The sequence below is a fragment of the Euprymna scolopes genome, chromosome 4, assembly GCF_053919585.1.
Source record: "Euprymna scolopes isolate OS-2025 chromosome 4, ASM5391958v1, whole genome shotgun sequence".
Lineage (NCBI taxonomy): Eukaryota > Metazoa > Mollusca > Cephalopoda > Sepiida > Sepiolidae > Euprymna > Euprymna scolopes.
Window position 1 is genome coordinate 70,460,031 of NC_136485.1, and position 22,516 is coordinate 70,482,546.

General features: G+C 33.5%; 1 protein-coding gene across 11 annotated transcripts in view; it reads right to left on the minus strand.

Annotated features, from left to right (window-relative positions):
- LOC145268331 (FERM domain-containing protein 5-like) overlaps nt 1-22,516 on the minus strand; it is a 441,205-nt gene that overhangs the window by 65,932 nt on the left and 352,757 nt on the right. For 6 of the 11 annotated variants that reach the window (XM_080123914.1, XM_080123905.1, XM_080123887.1 and 3 more), the window contains 4 exons: nt 12,660-12,780; nt 8,067-8,154; nt 4,732-4,820; nt 1,973-2,036 (listed from right to left, as the gene is read on the minus strand). In XM_080123914.1, the coding sequence (XP_079980040.1) occupies nt 1,973-2,036; nt 4,732-4,820; nt 8,067-8,154; nt 12,660-12,780 (362 nt within the window). Of the gene's footprint in view, nt 1-271; nt 302-1,972; nt 2,037-4,731; nt 4,821-8,066; nt 8,155-12,659; nt 12,781-22,516 lie in introns of all 11 variants that reach the window. The other 5 variants (XM_080123836.1, XM_080123827.1, XM_080123877.1 and 2 more) reach the window with 1 other exon arrangement.

The window sequence follows — 22,516 nt, forward strand, 5'->3', positions numbered from 1 at the left end:
GCATATATCATACCCACTTCCCCAAAATACAGATTATCCTTCAATTACATTTTCAAAAAAATTTCTTTTTAAAATTTTTTGATAGGTATCAGATGGTGTATTTGAAGACAAATCAAAAATAATAGATCCAGAAAACAAGTCATATTTATTAAATGCAGCAAAAACAAAAAAAAAAGTTGTATATATAAAAAAAAAAAAAAAAAATTTCTGTAGCAGTCATGCGCATTTGATAGGAAAGATTTTTTTTCCCGTGCATCCGAGAATTACTCACAGAAACATCCAGAATGTCTTTTGGCAAGTCCTTTGATAAAATATTAAAATAAAAAGTCAATCAGAAGATAAAATACACAAGATATTTTAATACAGAGTAGACATTAGAGGAAACTTCCAGATTCTAAATCGCAGATAATGAGGGTAGCACTAAAAATGTAAATTGAAGAATGTTAGCGGATTTGAGAAATCTGGAAAAAATTAAAGCTAAAAATAAAATCTGGAAAGATTATTAAATTGCAAAACAAATCTGAAATAAAATATTAAAGTTTAAAATAAATTTGAAAAAAAAAAAAATATATATATATATATATATAAAGCTGAATACATTTCAAAGGAAAGAAATATTTCTTCATTTAAAGAGATTCCAAAATAATTTTTCAAATAATTTCATGTAAAAACAATTTGAGAAAAGATTATTAAAGCATAGTGTGATAAAAAGACATAGTTTGAATTAATTACCAAATTGTGTGCATGCATGCATGATACACATAAATTGGTAAACATGTTGCTAGGTTTATATTGAAATCTCCCAATGCTTACAAGGACCATTAGAGACACCACTAATGAGGGGATCTAGTGGCCACAGCTCCCAAATTGATGATCGACTTTTGTTGCACTCTACCTAGACAGAACAACTATGGACCCGAAAAGACACTACAGCTTTGATGTCTTACAAAACAGCACCATTCAACAACAGCAGTCTTCACATTTCCAGAGTGACGAAGGAGGAGAGAACATTAGTCTCCTAGATCCTCTTTTGGATCTGCATTATCTGGATTATTTGAAATACTTTTCTCATCATTGATATTTTGACAATATTTTTGGTCAATATAAACTCTAACCTTCTTTAGGTATATCCTCAGGAATTTTTCTCTCAAACTCTGGAATCTGCACAAAATTTTTAATGGAATACTTCATTTAATTCATGGGGGTAACATGCTCCTGTTCTGTTAGCCATAGAACAGTGGATAAATTACTTGGTAAAATTCATTTGTAAGTTACACTTTTCCCAAAGTTAAAGTTCAATACACAGTCTAGAGTGACACAAAAATTTAATTCTGAATTACTTAGGATTTCTACCTAGTTATGGCTGATTGAATGAGAGCGTGCTATTCTTGTCACTTAAATAAAGAGTTCCATTCAAAATTCCATGCAGACTCTAGAGATCGACAAGAAGGTTAAAGGTAACATCGATTGAAATACTGTGAAAATAACACTCAAGATGAGAACAGTAGTCAGAATCCAAATTACCTAAAAAGTTCAGACATATAATCCTAGTATTGTTGCGAAATGTGGCCACAGTTGGAAGTCTTGACAATTTCTACCGCCACTAAGTCTTGTGTTATTTTCCGTTAATGTGTCAACTTGAAGTTTCTGACAGATGTCTGATGATTTGAGGGAATTAATCCATTGCATAATCCTTCCTTACTCTTGTCAGTGTGGCACAAGCATATCAATAGGAAGCTGAGAATGGTCCATCAGGGAACACTTAACTAGTTCATTGGTCAGTCTTTAATGGCAGAATTACAACTGGCTAATCATCTCTTTTAAGCTCGCTCAGTTTCCAAGTCAGGAACAAATTCAGCTTGCTTTTATGTAGACTATTAGACATATTCGTTATTGTTTCTAAGACATTATTATCACATATGACAAAAGAAAAAGAAAAGACAACTCGAATTTCGAATAAAGTCAAACTCACCTCCGTCGTATTCACGTGCACAATGAACATCTTTCCCTCATAAACAATCCTTTTGATTTGATTCCTAAGGACGAAATTAACAAAGAAATATTCAATTTATATCAAGGTCAACAAGCGTTTAGCGAAAAATACATAAAATTAATAAAAATATATAAAGAAAAGTCAGTTTCTTTCTCAATGTTCGTCATCGGCAGCTTTCTTCCTATAAAATCAATATTTGATTCAAATTTGTCAGTCCTTTTAGTAGACCATTGCTGTATGTTGTTCAGAACAATAACATGTAATTCAATTGAATTCCTTACAGAAAATACTTTGACCGGGTCGGAATTATTATATGAACACAATCATAAAAATTGAGAACATAGCTCGGTCTTCATCAATATAAAGTTACTTACTTCCCTTTGTTCTTAATGTAGCGGATGACAGTAAATAATGAAATTCAGTTTGACACAACCCAGCACGATCCTGAACTATTCCGTTGACATGACGTATAATCAAACTGAATTTCATTACTAGCATAGATATCTGGTGTTGCTCGGGTGGAGAGAGGTGGTATACTAAGGCTATTAAGCAACCCAGAAAAAAATGTTTAAATTGAAATAGCAGCGAGTACCCGTGCAAGTGAAAAAAAAAAAAAAAATTAGCTGCAGTAGGCAGACAGGCTCAAACCTGTAATGCAAAAAGGAAAAGGAGGTGAAAAAAACTAACACCTTAGATGTCTCGGCCATGGCGACTTATGACGTCACGGAAATAACGTTTTATAAACGTATGTTGACATTGACTTGCAAAAATATTGACGCAAAAACTGATCTCCTCTTTGCCACAAACGGCTCAGCAAAGAATTAATTTTTTTGTCCAAATTTTTTAAAACATTTTTTTCAACTGAGAAATCGATTTTTCCAATTTTGCCACGGTCCAATGTGTGTGCCAAAAGTTTTTGGCAGATACGCAAACACACATTTTCCCTTTTATATGATAGATTATATTGTTTGTTTAAATTATCGCCTGCTTTCATTTACTTTTGTATCACGGTTATATTTTTTTAGAGTTCTGTATTGACTAACTATCGTAATATTCCTAAGTTTTATGCATTCCGTAATTAGCTTAGTATCCTCTATCTATTTCTAACAGTTTTATGGCCATGGCTTAAGAAAGAAAAGAAAAAAAAATAATTGTCTTTGGTTGTTTGTATTTCTTTGCTGCTCGCAAAACTACTCGACATTGCCTTCGAATCCTAGATAAGAAAATAAAGTTGAATAAGTGTATCTTTTAAAACATAAAAAAAAAATTTTAAATAAAAACTTTTCACTTTCTATTCTCAGTCACATTCCTTTTTGAACACACCTCTCCCTCTGATGTAAATGCTTCAGTATAGAAAACACAGAAACCAATAATAAAAAAAAAAGTAAGAGAAGTCACCAGCAACCAACTATTTGACATAGTTTCAGTGCTATTTTCTAAACATTTACCAGTAAAACTGACAGATTATTTTTTGTTTTTAACTTTCAAATTTACTAAATATGCAATATTTTGGTCTCTCTCTCTCATAACTAGGGCTAGGACAACAGCATATTCCTTTCATTGCTTTTACTCTTGAGTATATATCTGACACAGACACAATCAACCGAGAACCACATCACTCTACATAAAGACATATAAGATATCAATAGATATATACCTGAGAATCAAAGCAAGGAAAAAATATGCTGTTGTCATAGACCTACTCATAACTGCTTCAATATGATATAAAGACAAAAAAGAAAGAAAAAAAGAAAGAAAACAAGAAAATACAAAGAAAATGTCAGCAGTAGTCAACTATTTGACATAGTTTCAGTGATATTTTCTGAACATTTACCAGTATAACTTACAGAAAGAAAATTTTTCTTTTAATTCAAAATTTACTAAAAATGCACTAAATTGGTTTCTGGTAACCCATAGCAAATAAATATTGCAATATTTATCTTATCATACCATGGGTGTTATTTTTTTTGTGTGAGAGTGGTGGGTGGGTGGGGTCATCCTATATTACAGTGTAAGTTAACATGATGGAATTAAACTCCACTTAGCCAATTCTATAGTATACAGGGTGGAGCAGTAAAATTGTCACACTAGAAAAGATGACATGATTCCATTTCCAGTTGATGAAAAACAATTTTCTTTTTTGTTGTTGCAGACCATCTACTAGTTGACCAGTTGTGTACAAATCCCAAGAGCAATAGAAGCCTTCTATCATGTCTGAAAGTGACACGATCTTCAACGAACGAGATCAGAGATGTGCTGCTGTAAAACTCATGCTCTCTACCAATCCAAGTTATGACAACAGGACCATTGACAGCACCCTCAAAATGCAAATCCCGACGGTTTAATGCTTCAGAGTACAGCTCAAACTTGCACAACACCAAAGCCAGCCTGATCACCACCACCTGGTGAATATTCGCCAAGCTTCCATCAGCACTTGTGGGAAAGGCATGTCCTCAGTTCCGGACCCATATCAAGGTGGTGATTAAGGCTGAAAGCGGCTACATTGAATAGCTATCAGCTCTACTACATAAGCAAGTTACCTTAATTTTTTTCAATAAAAGTTTTTAAATAAAACTTATTTTCTCTAGGGCGACAAATTTATCATTTCACCCTGTATGTCTGTATCTATTACATCATTTGTTTTAATTAAAGAATTTATATGAAGTCTTTGAAGAAACAATGTTTGTTTTCTTTTACAAATCGGTAAGCAAAGGAAGCAATGAAGAATCAAAACTTACCATACAAACAGGTGTGTACGTCTGTTTCCATGGAATGTCATAATACCTTGATGTGTGATCCCCAGGTAAAGTTGATTTCCTTTTTGATCCTGAAAATAATAATTGGGAAATATTCTTTGGAAAATTTATCTAAAATTTATCGATTCTTACAAATAATCAAAAAGTATGGAACAATTACATTTTCTTTTCACATGCAATCTCATTAATCTGGAACCGTGAGGATCAGGAAAATGCCAGCTTGGCGGAAATTCCCAATTCATGATTTTTTTTTTTTCTCATTAGCATTCTATTTGACAAGTTGAACTACTAAATATACTTGAAAATCACCTGTGTTCTAAAATTCAGAATTATTGGTTAATTAGTTTAGGAGTGAATCCTCTGACAAATATATAAACATATTCATAGACCCGTACTTTATATAGATAGAAATAATAGTGGTGATAAATAGGAAATTATTTAATTGTTAACTTGAAAAAGCTTAACAGAAAAAATATAAGTCCCATTGTTCAATTAATCAGCTGATCCAGGATAAATTCTTTGTAATCTAATGTATCTGCTATTTATATTTATATTATAAAAAATATTATCAGCAATATACTAATCCAGGATTAAAGGCTATGAAATATTTTCTTTTTTATCTTCTTTAATATTTGAAATGCTGAAATGATATAAACATATTATGCTTACTTCTAATACTTTTAATTTGCAATGATTCAGCTTAAGATTAAAATGTCTCAACTTTGAATGGCTACACTGAAGATTAAAATGTCTCAACTTTGAATGGCTACACTGAAGATTAAAATGTCTCAACTTTGAATGGCTACACTGAAGATTAAAATGTCTCAACTTTGAATGGCTACACTGAAGATTAAAATGTCTCAACTTTGAATGGCTACACTGAAGATTAAAATGTCTCAACTTTGAATGGCTACACTGAAGATTAAAATGTCTCAACTTTGAATGGCTACACTGAAGATTAAAATGTCTCAACTTTGAATGGCTACACTGAAGATTAAAATGTCTCAACTTTGAATGGCTACACTGAAGATTAAAATGTCTCAACTTTGAATGGCTACACTGAAGATTAAAATGTCTCAACTTTGAATGGCTACACTGAAGATTAAAATGTCTCAACTTTGAATGGCTACACTGAAGATTAAAATGTCTCAACTTTGAATGGCTACACTGAAGATTAAAATGTCTCAACTTTGAATGGCTACACTGAAGATTAAAATGTCTCAACTTTGAATGGCTACACTGAAGATTAAAATGTCTCAACTTTGAAGAGACAAGATATTGGCTAGTTAAAGGTCTTTGTGGAGGATTACAAAACTTAGCTGGACTACTGATACAAGTCTTCAATGAATACTACTTTTAATGAACAATGGCAATCACAATATTTAAGGAGCTTTCAATAGAAAATAACTCCCAATTAGTCACCAAATTAACTGACTGGATAGATGAAATATATTTGCTAATATCCAGTTCAAACTGCCCTTTGATTGGTCTGCAAAACAAATCACTTGCATACCCAGTAGCTGCTCACATCATTGTCTTTCTAACACAAACCAGAATTCATACAGGTCAGTGAAGCTTTTATCTGGCTTGGGTAGCTGTTATCAAAAGGTCAAGGTTAGGCTTCATACCAGCTCTACTAAATTTATTTTCTACACAACTCTAATAACCATGAAAAACGGATGTTTTTCTTATCATAATCCAAGCAGTTTTTGCCTAACCATTTAGAGTTCAAATACCATATGAGCCTGATGTGTATCATTAGATTTCCAAACTTGCCAGTGACATGACAAAATCTATTAAAGTACATGGTGCCTTTTAAGCTGGATGTCCCCAGAATGTATTATAGCAATATAAAACAGATGAAGATCCTACAGTGGAATTTCTACAATTTCCACAATTTTTTTTTTTACTGTTTTTTCACCCCAAACAAGATACAGTGCCACTAAATCATAAGGGGCTACTATTTAGGACCAGATTTGCAGGGATATTACGTAGAGAGTTGGGCAGCGAGACGTCTGTTCACATTACACTTGAACTTCTGTAAGAAATTTTTCAGTCATCTACAAACCCTAACTGCCATTGTATCGATCAATTTGATTGGTCAAATCTAACCAGATATGTCATATGCCTTTGGCACCAATTTCTATTTCCTTTTTAGATTTTTCAGTTTGTTCCAGACCAGCGAAGGAGGAAGGGCTCATTTTCATTGTGTCTTCTAAGAAGGAGACTTCGGTGCTAACATTAGTGCATTCTATGCTTCAGATCTCAACCGTGGATGAAGTATAGAACATATTTGTAAAAGCCTACGAATTAGGCATACTTATAAGACAGAATGTCTACAACCGCATTACGGACCTTTCTTGTCATTGTGAACTTTTCATCTTTGGTATTCAGCCTGTTTGCATTGTTACCAATTTTTTAAGGTCATTAGGTTCAATGGAACACGGCTAAATACATCCTTACCTATAACAGACTAAGACAGTATGCGGATTGAAAAAGGACTCAAACTACCGCTTCATTGGAGCAACTTACCAGCTCCACCACATTAGACGTAAGACGGGCAAACTATTTTACAATAATATCCTGTGTAGCAATAAAGTTTGTCTTGAATTTTACAGGTAAGGTTTGCTGTTTTTTTATTGTCTCATTTCTTGCCTTCAACAGAGAGCATTGAACATGTTGGTTAAAATTCCCATCTTGACATAAAATAATTCCTACATGTTCGAATTGCAAAATATGCAAAATACTATATAAAAAAACTTAATGCATGTTAGTACAGCCAAGGAAGTAGAGGCCTGGGAGGGAATTCCAAAGTTCAAGAAAAGAAACTATTTGAGTAGAAGGCTTTATGGCATCTGAGATCTCTACAGTGTAGAGGTGGGATTTTGCTGCTTGTCTGGTTTGTCAGGAATATTTATATCAAGAAGGTACTAGTTAGTACTTTGTCTGAGCACTGACTATTAAAGTACTTGTAAAACAGGCATAGGAATGCCACATTTCGGTGATGGGACAGAGGTTGGAGTTTGGCTGTATTACGTTCGCAACTCGTTTTTTAAGCCTATCTAGGAGAGACTAGTGGCAGATGCACCAGCCTAGATGTAACAATATTCTATGCACGGGTGAATAGTGGCATAATAGCTTTGTAGAGATACAGGATACTCAAGTGTGAGTAACCTTCTAACGTGATAAGGAGAGCCCACTTTCCTCGCAGCAGAAATAATTACTTAATAGTAATAAAATCAAAGTAATAACCTGGAAATCATACATGGGCAAAAGAAGTGTTACAAAATTTCATTGATTTTGAGGTGAGCTTTTACCTTCACTTGGTGCGGATCAACACCATATGTGTCCAGTGTGGCTGCCTTCTTCAAAAAATTGTTTTCAGCTTCGGAAGGAACTTGTTTTCTAAAAGACACAAGAGTATAAGTAAATTCGCTTAAAAATATTCATGACAAAGAGTTTTTATATGAAATAACTTAAAATTAAAAATTAAAAAAAAATTTTTTTATTAAAAAGTAAACGAAGCTAAACATTTTTGCTGTCATCCATTTTGGTTATTAATTAGAAATGAAGGGAAATGCTAATTGAGTTAATCTATATATCTATAAAAGTGAAAATGCCTGTGTGTGTGTGTGTGTGTGTGTGTGTGTGTGTGTGTGTGTACATTTCCTTATCAAATAACTGTCAATTTTCGGTCTAGAGACTCAACATTTGACGTAAGGAGTATTGAGATTTGGGAAAAATCTTTTTAATCGGTTTTCAGACAGAAATTTGGCTGTCAAGGAGTCAAAGTTCAATGATTTAACCTTTGAAAACTCTACCAAACTTCTCTGCCATTTTTGGGTCTAAACACTTGCAATTTTAAATGTAGGTTTCTGGGACATGGATCAACCTTTTTAATTTGATTTGAACCCCAAAAAATAAATGTTAAAGGGTCAAAATTAGGGTCACAGTTTTTAAAAAGTTTGACCTCTGCAGTCTCTACCAAATTACTCAGCCAATTTGTGGTCTAAACATTTGAAATTTTACATAAAGGATATTCAGAGATAGGGCAAGCTTTTTAATCGGTTTGGGTAAAAAATTTGAGCTAGCAAGGGGTCAAAGTTGAAAGAGTTAATCTTTGCAGATTCTACCAAATTCCTCTGCCAATTTTGGGTCTAAAAACTTGAAATTTTAGATGTAGGTAACATGGACATGGGTAAAACTTTGTATTTTGAGTTGAGACCAAAATAATAAATGTTAAGGGGCCAAAATTGGAGTCAAAGTTAAAAAAAAAAAAAAATCGACCTCTGTGGTCTCTACGAACTTACTCAAACAAATTTTGGCCTAAACATTTGAAGTCTTACATAAAGTGTATTCACACGTAGGGCAAGTTATGAACAGTACATATGGCCCAAGCAATACCGGGCTGCACTGCTAGTTTAAAAATATTTTGATATTAACAACTATTTAAACAAAAAATATTTCTTTGATTGACGTCCCCAAATTACAAAAAAATCATCTTTCTTGAATTATACTGACCAACGAATGGAATGCACTCTCTTGTTCAGAAGGAAAAATTCTACTTCCATCTATGTGGGAACTTAGAACATATAGCAGCCATTATGAAGGTCGATGACGAAAAAGAATAAGAGTTGTGCCATATATCGTCGATCAGTGATTGTATCCAGAACATTCTGCTTAACAGATTGAATCTTGTTATTTTTGTGTGATGACAAGGGTTCATTTATGCAAATAAGGATTGTTTTGCATGGGTGAAATTCTTGTTATAAAAAGAGTAGGAACTTTCTTCCTGGGAGGTTGGTTGGTTGTTTTTGTTTTACGGCATATCAACCTTTTTCAGGTTATTTAATGCCGAATCTAGTTATTTTGAGGAACGATTTTTAATGGAGTATATTTTTTTTAAAAGTCAGATTCTATTTAACCCATAGTTGGGACCCTAACAAGTACTACCACTCCGGGTCAGAGTGGACCTGGGAGCAATGGCAATTAAAGGGTGGCTCCACACTCCCCAAGTAAGTAAGAGAGAAAAAACTGAATTGACTTCATTTGTACCAGGTTATTCCATTGATGAGATCTGTACTTTGAAGAATTTTTAATACAATTTGAGAATAAGCTGTTGATTTTGGGGGGGATTTTTGTGTGTCAGTTTTCAACTTTCACTCCTACAAAACAGAATATTACCCTCTTTCTGGCTGGCTCTTCAAAGCCACCAGACATGCTCTAGTCAACTGCCATCTAAGTAAGCAGTCATCTTAGAGTCTTTTCTGATCATAGTTAATTAGGCTCTCAGAACACACAATCAAGAAAATGTAAGTCATATTTATTACATATTTATGTGTCTCTCTCAAATCAACCCTGGCAGCAAATATTTATATTAGTTGTTTTGGGAGACTAATATATTTTTACCTTTGATAGTTACTAACAGGAAGACTTGACGTTACTCTGGATTTAATGAGAATCACTGCTATGTACTTTTTTTTACTAAGCTCATAGCAATATATTTATTTCATAGCAATATATTTATTTATTTCTTTACAGACAGCTTTCAGAATATGTGATCTCTCAAACCAGTTTGCTCCAAAGTAATTTAGGTCAACCTCTCCCTCATATACTAGAAAGTTCAAAATCTTGGATTATTATGGTACCATTTGAGCATCTTGTGTGTCCATATCAATGAAACCATGTTTTCTCTATTAATGATATCAATGTTCAAGCTGTTCCAGCAGATCTTTTGAGTGTCCAACTTCCTTCTGGCTTCATATTGTAAATAGCATTATGTTGCAATTGTCGCAGGTCTACATTGGCCAAAGACAAAGTTTCACTTGTATAAAGCAATGCATTGTGAACATAGGAGTTTTAAGTATGGTCACAAGTCTTGTATGTTTTGAATTGAAAGCCACGTTTAATTTCAGAAGAGTTTCCAATGGGTAGCTAACTTGTACAAGTCCTGGAGACAAAAAAGTTTTCAGTGAGAAGCTGATCTGTAGAAGCTCTGAAGATGAAAATTTTGCAAGTAAAGTGCAAAGATCTTTCTCATGCAGACACCAAAGACTATGTGCAGGATTTCTAAAATACAATATTTTTATGGAGCAATTTCAGTTTCTGATTGGTTGCTAGCAGATCCATTTGATTGGCCAGTTCAGTTCCTATTGCCAGTAAAATCCTCCAATTTTCTTTAAGCATACCCTCATAAATATAAAAATATGGGTGGCTGCAGTTCACAGAATTTCTTCAAGGCAGTTTTGACTTGTGGTTTGGTGGCCAGTTTGCAATCTCAAAACGTTGAAGTTCGGTTTGGTTGTTTTGTTTTACGGCATATTAACTGTTTTCGAGTTATTTAATGCCAAATCCAGTTAATTTGGAAATAATATTCATGTTGCATTCAGTCATTTTGTAGAAGGTTTTTATCTTCAAGCTCTTTATATCTTCAATCGATAGTTTGTAGTGTTTGGTTTGGTTGTTTTATAGTGAATTTTATCGTTTTTGTTCTCTGCCCTGCAGAACATGAATGAGTTTTGCAATGGGGAAGGGAAAAGGGTTACAGTATCAGTATTTGATACATTTTAAGTTAGGAAACCAGACAGGAATTGGGGGAGATAGAAAGAGAAATTGAAAATGGGAAGAAGGAAAGACAGAAAAAAGTGGGTCATTGTTTTTGTTTTTGTTTTGGTTTTACAGAACATAATTAAGTTCTGCAAAAGAAAGCAGAAACACAAAAAGCATCAGTCTTAGGTGCATTTCGTCTCAGGAAGCCAATATCTTCAGACAGCCTGATCTGGTAGAATCAGAACATTGAAGTCCGATCTTGCTAATAAAGAATTTATTCAATATGCTTTGATAGTTTAGACATTTCAATTTAATTATGAATTCAATTAAAATAAATTCCATCATTTAATTGTTTTAGTAAAATGATTCTCCATCTTCTCAATTTCTTTCTTGTTTTATTTAATTTTTTTTTTCTTCATTTATTTTTAGTGACAGACAATAGTGCACCACACATACACTATTGCAATCATCATAGAAAAATGTTGGTCTTTCTCTCATAAAACTGATCACTTTTTTAATTGCCTCTTTAGTAATCAGTTCACGTTTCATTGCTACATTTCTTTAATGTTTCCATTTAGCTGCCTCTCCACAAGGGCAGAGTTAGACAAGGTCGGTTTCCAATGCGTAGAAACCCAGTTTCCCCCCAAAAAGGCGCATTCTAGATAAGGACAAAAGTTATAATTGCTTCAGTCTAGGAGGATTTTTTCACTAAATGAAGACAAAAAAGATGAAGTGTAGTATCAGAACAAACACATTTTGCTCTTAACCAAAAGGACAAATTTCTTCCATTTTACTAAATTTTAAATTAAAAAAAATGGGACCTTCTTAATATTTAAACAATGTACATTAATTTGGAATATGCAGAATTCTCCATTTGAGGAGTTTTACTATATTAGAATTCAGCATGCAATGTTTTAATTGTTGAGTTGTGTCCCTTTGAATATTTTATTACTTTAATTGTTGTTGCTGAAAACAGTTGTGAGCTGAGAAATTTTTTAGAAGCAGAAATACAAAAACTTTGAAGAGTTATCTCCCCTTGAATATTTTAAGACACTTTAAGAAGCAGTAATAATTTTCTATAGATATCAAATCCAAATGAATATAATTTTCATATACCATACAGCGTTAGCTGCATCCTTTTAACTTTAACAGAAATTACACGTATGCTTTGAAATTTTTTTAAAAATTCATATCAACTCAGATAATTATGAAAATAACTCATCAGAGAAAATATAAGTTTCTACAAGAATATGATTGACAAAAAAGATAATGTAGTTTTTAAAAACGCTTTCAACTTCTGTTTGTTTCATGGTTAAATAGGTTAAATAAAAAAAAAAAAAAGATAAAAAAAATCAACTTACGCAAGGGTTTTGTGTATTTCGGTAATTTGTTCTTCAATTTTTGGTGTCTGTTTCGGCAACATTTTGAATTGTGAAACATAACCTGGCGGGTGATCTTGTATGTCATAATCCCCCAGTTCAGCTGAAATAGATAATCATTTAACAGATTAGAGTGGTAGGTGATTCGTTGATATATTCAGGAAAAGAACAATATTTGTTCACAAAATTATAGAAAAAAAAAAAAAAAAAAAAAGGTTCTCATGTAGTTGTTGTCTTCCTGATTCTATTTTCACGTTTTCTCGTTCACATGCCACTATTCCAAATTTGTATCACTAGGCCGGCATCAGAAGATTTTTTTTTGTACTAAAAACATTTTTTTCTTTGTTTAAGTTTAACCTATTTCAAACTGATATAAATTACTGCACAGTAAAAATAATTAAAACAAAACAAAAATCATTTTTCTTAGTCCGAATTATTTAATCAACTAAAAATTCAATTTTTTTTTCTTTTTACTTGATTACTATATTTAAAAAGTTATTTTTTCATGGTATTTTCAAGTTAAATTCAGTTTTTAAGATATTTTTGCTTATTAAATTGTTAGGTAATTTGCTAGAAAAACTTTTCAAATTTAGTAATCAAATAAAAAATAGAATTTTTAGTTGATTAAATAATTTGAAATAAGGAAAATGATTTTTATTTGAATTTAATTATTTTTTTTACTGCGCAATTCTGGTGATACCAAGAGACAATTAAATCTGCACAGTATAGGGTTAGAGTTAGGGAGATATGTGTGTAGACGAGTAGACTGATAATATGGTCATGTTAAAAAAAAACGGGTGAGAGCTTTTGCGTTGGCAGATGTAGAACAGTTGAGGTAGCTAGTTCAGTTTATAGGGGGAAGGAAAACATGGTAGAAAGTGATAAAAATGAACCTGAGAGAAAGAAGGATAAATAAAGACCTGTTCAGAGATAGGTTAGTTTGAAAGTCATTTTCTTGAACCATCCAGAGCCTATTTTTGGCACATTTTTTTTTACAGTCATAAAATGTTTCAATCATAGTCATTTGTTTTCCTAGTTTTGTATATGAATTACAAAATATCTGATAGTTCTCCCAAACCTCTGACCATGATGGAGGAGAGACTAAAACTTGCTCCTATGGTCTCAAATGATCTGAAATAACAACAAAAGGAGACTTGATTCCAAATATTTCTTGTATTTTATATATTTTATACTTTGGTTTTCATACATAAAGTAAATTTCACAGTGTATAAAGATTATTTGATACTGGAGATATTCATAATCGTACTCTATTTCCAAAAGAGGGTCAGAGATTTTGAAAATATATATATAGTGATTACAGATTAATAAATAAGAGATTGGCGCACACACACACATAATCTCTGCTCATATATGAATGTCTATATATATGTGTGTGTGTGTGTGTGTGTGTGTGTGTGTATGTGTATGTATATATATATATATATATATATATATATATATATATATATATATAGAACACATTTTGTATATATATATATATATATAAACAAATACCAACTTGGGATGTGATTTGGTGGTCTAGTTGCCCTGTCCACAGGGTCACAAAATCACTGACTGCAACCTCATGCAAAAGGGTATCCCCCCCACCTCCCACAAAAAAGGGAGCCACTTGTAGTCTGTATGGGGGGGGGACTTCAGAAAGAATCCTGATGACAGTCATTTTCCCATTTTGGCTGTTACTTTGGCTCTATCAACTGGTCACGTCTTGCCCTATTATCTATAAGTTCATCTTAACTGTATTATTCAATCTGATTATTCTTAAAAAAGTTGGTTTGTATCAATTCAGTAACTTTCCTATGCTCATTAATCTATTATCAATTTCTAATCTACCACAAACTTTATGTTAAACTGGGAAACTTGGAACTGACCCCTTTATTTGTAACAGAGTATGGCCACCACCACTGAGAGACAAGGCCTGCCAACTGAAAAATTACATCATGCATAGTAGGCAAAACAAGTGAGATCTGTCAAGCAGCCAGATTGTTGATAATGAGTGACAGTTTTTGAAATAGGATGAAAAACTTTATTTTAATATATTGAAAAAAGAAAAATAACGAAGATCATTTATACTTGAATTTATTCAATACTAATTAAAAAAAAAAAAAAAAAGAAAAACAAGAATTAATCTCAAAAGAAAAGTTGCATGTTGCCCCTACATTAAAAGATAACGGTTGCGGTTTATCATGGATTCCAAGGACTAAATTTTATTTATTATTTTTATCGTGAATAATTTGAAAATAATTTTTACATATTCATTCAAATAAAACAAACAGAAAAAAAACAAGCAACATATTGTATATATATGTATACATATCTCTCTCTCTATATATATATATACACACACACACACACACACACACACACAAGAATTGAAGTTAAATTCTGTAGATTGAAAGATGCATAGAAATATATCCAAATTCAGAATTTATTGAGACAAGGAATATATGGAAACGAATTATATTTATTTCCTTAATCCATAATAACTCATCTGATTATCTAATTAATCCATTTATATTTATACACACACACACACACACACATATATATATACATACAGGGTGACTCCCCGAAAAAAACAAAAGCTAAATGGAGGTCATCTAGAACATATGTTGTAGAATGGAGAAAAAAAGGCCAAAGACCCTAGTGTTTTTATGTGAGGTTTTTAATATAATAAACTAGTTATGACCAAAGTTTCATTTCATTCAGACAAAACACTAAGAAACGGGGCCTAATTAGAGTTGGGGCCCGTTTTTGGGGGGTCACCCGGTATATATATGTAGAAGGATAAAATAAAAATGAAACAAATTAAATAAAAAAAAAGTAATTTAAATAAAAACAATAAAATTCCTAATGCAGAAATATTGTCTGTGTGTGTGTGTGTGTGTGTGTGTGTGTGTGTGTGTGTGTGTGTGTGTGTGTGTGTGTGTGTGTGATTTTTTTTTAAATTAGAGAAAAATCACATGGCTAATTCAGTTGAATGTTTCGGAATTTGAGATTATTGATAATTTGTATTATTCAGACTAATGTCAAACATTCAACTAAATTGTATTATTTTTAATATGGTTTATCTCACGTTTCGGCTGATTTAATCCTCAATTTTCATCAGGTGTATCTTCTTGAATTTGGGAATCTGTACCTGATGAAGTTCAAAGGTTACATCGGCGAAATTGTTGAGAGATAAACATGCAAGATGAGAACAGTAGTCAGAATTATTACAAACTAGCTCGAGTGCCTGACATTGCCCAGGTGTTTGGAGGTGTGTGTTCAGCAAAAAAAGTAATAGGCAGGCAGGTAGGCTTGAACCCATGACACAAAGGCGGAAAAGAAAGTGGAGGTGTGTGTAAGGGTGTTGGTTGAGCAAAAAAAGAAGTAGCAAGCAGGCTCAAATCCATACCACACCAGAGGAAAAAGAGGCAAAAAAAAAAAAAAAAAAAAAAAAGGGTCTTCTCGATGTGCCTACCCATAGTTATGATGTCACGGGTAGTCGAAATAATACCTTTTATACAACATCGTTGACATGAGGTTTGAATGACTTGCAAAAAATGTCATTAAAAAAAAACGACCCTCCTTGTAGAAAACCGCCCAGTTGAGGGTGATGGAATTAATGTTTTTTGGCCAATTTTTCGATATTTGCTGTCCAAAGGGTCGAGTTTCAAAGTAATAATACCGATCTCATAAACATTTGTCACCTCTGTCGAAAGTTTTAGACAGACGTACATACATACATTTAAATACACAGGTGATATTTATATTATAGATAATAAAATTTAGTTAAATCTTTGAAATTTTCTTTTTCTTGTTAATTTGTTTTTATTAATGATATCATTCTCCTTGCCAAAAAATTATTTAAAAGAGCATTGGAAAAGCTCCAGATAATCATTTTTTTTTTTTCTATATTGTAGCCATCATCATATAAATCAACATGAAAAATAAAGATCAGCATCTGCCAAAACATTCAATGTTATGTACATCACTAATTGTTTTATGGAATGAAAAAAATAACTTTTTTACTAGTGTAGTGGAGTCGAGAAAGGTGAAAGTAGGATAACACGACGACTGGTGAGAATATGAAGAACCAAAATTTCTTGCAATATTGAGATATTATAGAAAACCCCTATTAATCTCATGAAAGTAGCCATTTATTTGAGGTATTGCTTCCACAGCATCTCTTCCAGATACTAAATCCTTGCAACTATTGCATTTTCTTAAATACTGTATACCAGCAATAACCTGCTGTATATAAAACTAGCATGGGTACCCGGTTTTGCCCGGGTCAACATGAAGTTCAGTTTGGAAACACCTGCTATACTAAAGATATTGAGCACTTTCATCGATACCTCCACAACAAATTCAAAAAATAAAATAACGGATAAAAACACAAAAATATAATCGCCCCCCCCCCCCAAAAAAAAGAAAGAAGTATGTGACAACTTCCCCACCAGATATTGCAGCGCACGGGATACAAAGAGAAGCTATTCTCCAGATATTGAGCACTGTTTGTTGCCCGTGCGCTGAAAAAAAAAAAAAAATCTTCCCCTCCCTCCAAAAAACAAAATAAAAAAATATATAAATCAAAACAACTTTACTTTCAATCAAAATAGCAGGGAGTGCCCGTGTGACCAAGAAAAAAATAAAATGAGCCATGGCAGCTGGACTTAAACATGAAACGCGAAAGAAGACAAAAAGTTACGGGCAAACACATCTGCATACAGCCACGAAGGCTTATGACGTCATGAGGTTGCAAAATAAGCGTTTTAAACATAGAATGTGCGACTTGCAAAAACAGTGATGCGAAAGAGGACTCCCCTTCCAAAAAGTGGTCCAGTTGAGTGCCACAAATTTTTTTTTTCTAATTTTCACATATTATGCATCTGAGGCATTGCTCCTTCAGATGGAACCAGTTTTAACCAGGTCAGATGTGGCTGACAAAAGTTTTTAGCAGACATACAAGCACACACACGCACAAATAAGTTTTTTATACTAGCGGGAGTACCTGGTGTTGCTCAGGTGGAGAGAGCTGGTATACTAAGGATATTGAGCAACCCCTAGTAAAATAAATAAATAAATAAATAAATAAATGAATCAAAACAACTTTTGTTTCAATCAAAATAACAGCAAGTGCCCGTGAGACTGCAAAAAAAAGAAATTATTCACAGTAGACAGGCTCGAACCCAAAAAGGAGGTGAAAAAAGCTAACACACTAGCGGTCACGGCCACAATGATTTATGACGTCACAGCGGGTTGAAATAATGTTTTTATTTTAAACGTACATTGAGATCGCTAGGCATATGATTTGCAGAAATCGCGACGCAAAAAGTGACCCCCTCCTTGCAAAAAACGGCCCAGTTTACCCAGGCAGAATTAATCTTTTGGGTTAATTTTTACATATTTTTCGTCTGAGAGATTGATCTTTCTAACGATACCAATTTTGTCATGGGCTGATGTGTCTGTCAAAAGTTTTTGGCAGAAATACAGACAGACGCACACACATACAAACTAACACACATTTTCCCTTTTATATAATAGATAATAAGAAGTACTTCTTTACACTGATTAATATCATCCGCTGCTACATTTATGTTAAATTTATAAACATCTAAATGTTGCTCCTTTCTCATTTCATCTCAGCTTCTTGTAAATTCTTCAAATCAATACTTTGGTTATTAAGTCGCAAGCTCAGTTTTAATAATGATAACATTCTGAGGTTTTTCTTACATTCAAACACTTAACATATAGAGATATTATATTGATCCCTGCCAAGTTGTCCCTATTTACAATGCCTCCCCACAGGACAGAGTTAGACACCAGGGTCGTTTTTTAATGTGGAGAAAAGGAACAAAAAATAAAAATTGTCTCAGTCATGAAGGATTTCTCCTCCACTAACAGAGAACAAGAAATTAAAGTGTAGCATCTGAAGAACAGATACTACACTTTGATCTTGACCCAACGGCTAAGTTGTCTGTACTAGCCAAACCTTGCCTCAAGTTGATCAGTTTGAAACTTACCAGATAATATATATAGCATGTTCAATTCTTTAACGCAATATTTAGTGAGTTCTATAGTTGCATATGTCGTATGGTGTAAAACAGTGTATGTTTCTTTTGTTAATTTCCCAGTTCTGCCAAGAATGCTATTCCAAGTTTCTAACCAGTTACAGAATATAGAGAGAAATTTTAATTTTTGTCATGTAATTTAAGTGAATAAGCCGGCAACCTTTAAATGGTGTTTTTAGATTTGGTATTGTCCACCAAATATAAAATATATGTATATATTCTGCAATTTCTATATAGTTGGGTAAACATTTGTTTTCCCAAGGTCAGCAATCCCTGAATAGTGTATTCATTGAAAATTTGCAAAACTAAATTAGCATTTTGCCTTTCAAGATTTTGTGGGAAAAAGGGCCTTTGAAGTCAATTTGTAACAATATTCCAAAAGTGATTAAGATTCCAGGGCATAAAGTTTGTGTAAACTAGAAAATGGGGCACTGTGGATGTTATCCAATTCATGATTTCCATGACAAAACTTTGGGAACATCATGCATTTACTTATGTACATAGAGTCAAATAAGTAGAAAAGAGGTCTAGACTTTGAAACTGGACGTGGATATACAATTGAAAGCTTTGCTGGGCTACAAAGGAAAGAAATAGCTTTTTTTTATTTATTGCATTATCATCTGTTATAACAGATAATACTCTAGAGCCTATCTTCTCTAAACCAATTATTAAGCGTTTGATTATGTCATAAGTTCTCAGTTAGAATACATTTAGTTGGCATAACATGCACAGCACAGCATCTTTATTATCGTGAGATTACGCTGCTAAGCATAAAAGCAAATGCACTTGTTGCAGCTTCATTGCTGTTATTTGCTAAACCAACAACATTATCGCCTTTATAATCAAGATAAAGTTTCAAATGAATTTCCTCAACAAGTAAAGATACTGTGATATCTTTATGTACTAGTAACTTGAACTTACTTTTTAAATACATGACAAAATTGTGTTGTCCAATTACAGGATTCATAGAAATTGATGATTGAATAAAAGGAGCTGCTAAAAACAGCCTATCCTGCCTTGACAGAGTACAAAATAGACTTTGCGTCTTAGTGGGGGATGCCCCCTTTTTTTTTTTTTTTTTTTTACATAGGCGTCACCACATTATCAAGGCCCAGAGGCCACTCAAGGATAAGGGTTAAAGAGTGTACAGTAGAAATTGGTCAATATAGTAATCATTAGTAATGAAAATACGGTAAATTTGATAACTTATATGGAACGGCTCATCAAGAACTTATTTACTTTAGACTTGAACACAACCATATTGTAGTCAGCTGGAAAGCAGAAAAACGGAAGACAATTCCACAGGCGTGCAGTTCTAAGAAAGAAGCTTTGTTCATGGAATCTACGTTTAGGTTTAGGCACAGATAAAGAGTGGGGGAAATTATTGATAGTGTTTACAGCTAGACGAGTGTTTCTTGTGAAAGTTTGGCGAGGGGGGACCATAGATTGAAGCTCAGTTGAATACTTTCCATGAAAATAACGATACATCAGAGACAAACTCGCAACATCTCTTCTGTGAGATAGAGGTTGCAAGGAGGAGAAAAGGACATCTCCTACGAGGCTACGAAGTCTATTTTGAACTCTATCAAGGCAGGACAAGTCCTTTCTAGCAGCTCCTGCCCAGATGTGGCAACAGTATTCCATCCTTGGACGTATCTGGCAGTGAGATATCTACCGGATCGATAGAAAGATCCCACCATTTTTCCAGCGGCCTTGGCAACAGATTTGATATACGTGTTCCATTTAAGATCAGGAGTAATGGTCAAGCCCAGAAGCTTGTCAAAACTTGAGGCCTCCTGAAGACGAGAGCCATTCATTTCAATTGATGACAAATGTGGATTAGAATGTTGATGATGTAAAGAGAGAAGCTTTGTTTTAGATGCATTAAAAGTAACCAGCCACTCCTTTCCCCATTGTACTACGTGCTCAAGATCAGAGGAGAGAGAATTGGAGAGAACTTGGTCGTTTACTGTCTTAGATGTGGTACCATAAATGGTAGTGTCGTCAGCATAAATGTCTACAAATGATGTAAGGATATGATTTGGAAGATCATTAATGTAGATCAGGAAAAGAGTTGGGCCCAGGATGGATCCCTGAGGGACACCGGCATTAATACTGTGAGCTTCTGATTTTTGCCCCTCAACTACTACTCTTATGAACCTATCAGAAAGAAATGATTTAATAATTGAGAAGACTTTTCTAGCTATACCATAGCTAGCGATCTTATGAAGTAAACCTTTATGCCATACCCTATCAAAGGCTTTAGATATGTCAAGAGCAATTGCCCTAGAAAGATTGCCACCGTCGAGAGATTTGCTAATCCTATGCGATATAACTGTAAGGACATCTGCTGTAGATCTAGCAGAACGGAAACCATATTGAGTGTCACTAAGAAGGTTATTTTTGTTGAGATGGTTCATTACTTCTGTATTTAACACAGATTCTAGCAACTTACTCATGACGCACAGGAGACTTATTGGCCTATACTGAGAGGGGGATGAGCGATCACCTGAATTCTTAAATACAGGGCATACTGATGAGATTTTCCAGATTTTCTCTTCCCTGCAACCTCTCTCCCACAGAAGAGACGTTGCAAGCCTGTCTTTGTTTTATCGTTATTTCCATGGCAAGTGCTCGTCTGAGCTCCAATCTCTGGTGTCCCCCTCGCCAATCTTTCACAAAAAACACCCGTCTTGCTGAAACCACTGTCAATAATTTTCCCAATCGTTATCTGTGCCTAAATCAAAATATAGATTCCATGACCAAAGCTTCTTTCTTTGCACGCCTGTGGAACTCTCTTCCGTTTGCCTGTTTCCCATCGGACTACAACTTGGATGTCTTCAAGTCCAACATAAACAAATTCCTGAAGAAACGCCCCTTAAGTAAGACACTTTATCAAATCTACATTACTAACGATTAACGTGATATTGTCCCATTGATTACTGTACACGCAATAACCCTTATCCCGAGTGGCTTCCAGGCCTTGATAAGTGGTGACTACCATGTAAAAAGAAAAAAAAATCTATGCGTTAAGTGTTTCCTTCTATCTTTCTTTTTCTATACTTATGTGCTAGTGTTATCAGATCAGGCTGTTTAAAAATACTGGCTTCCTGACCTAAAATGCACCAACCATTGATGTTTTTTTTTCCTTTCCTTTTTGCACAACTCAATCATGTTCCGCAAAGTCAAAAACAATTTTTGTCCTTTACAAAACAACTACACCAAGCACCATGAATAAATATTTTAAGAGATTAAGAACTTGAAGTAAATATTTTTACCAAAATGACCAGATTCGGCATTAAATAACCCGGAAAGGGTTGATATGCCACAAAACAACCAAACCAAACACCATGAATAAATATTTGAAGATATAAAGAATTTGAAACAACGCCTCCGCACCCCCCCCCAAAAAAAATACTAGATTTGGCATTAAATAACCCGAAAAGGGTTGATGTGCCATAAAATAAAAGAATCAAAACAACCAATCCTACACGTATGTCATATTTGTCGATACAATTATGATACACATAAACAATGGTGGCAAAGCATGCCCATCGTTATAATCATGTGCAGTTTAATATTTTGGTAAAACTTGCGGAGAATGCTCTGTTTTATGGTTGTTGTAAAAATGGGACGGAAATTTAAATTTTGTTCGGTTTTAATCTCTTTTTTTAAATTGTGCCCCTTTAAAACGAAAGTAATCAGAAGAATAATATTCAACAATCATACTTTTTATATATAAAAAAAAAAACAAAAAAAAAACGA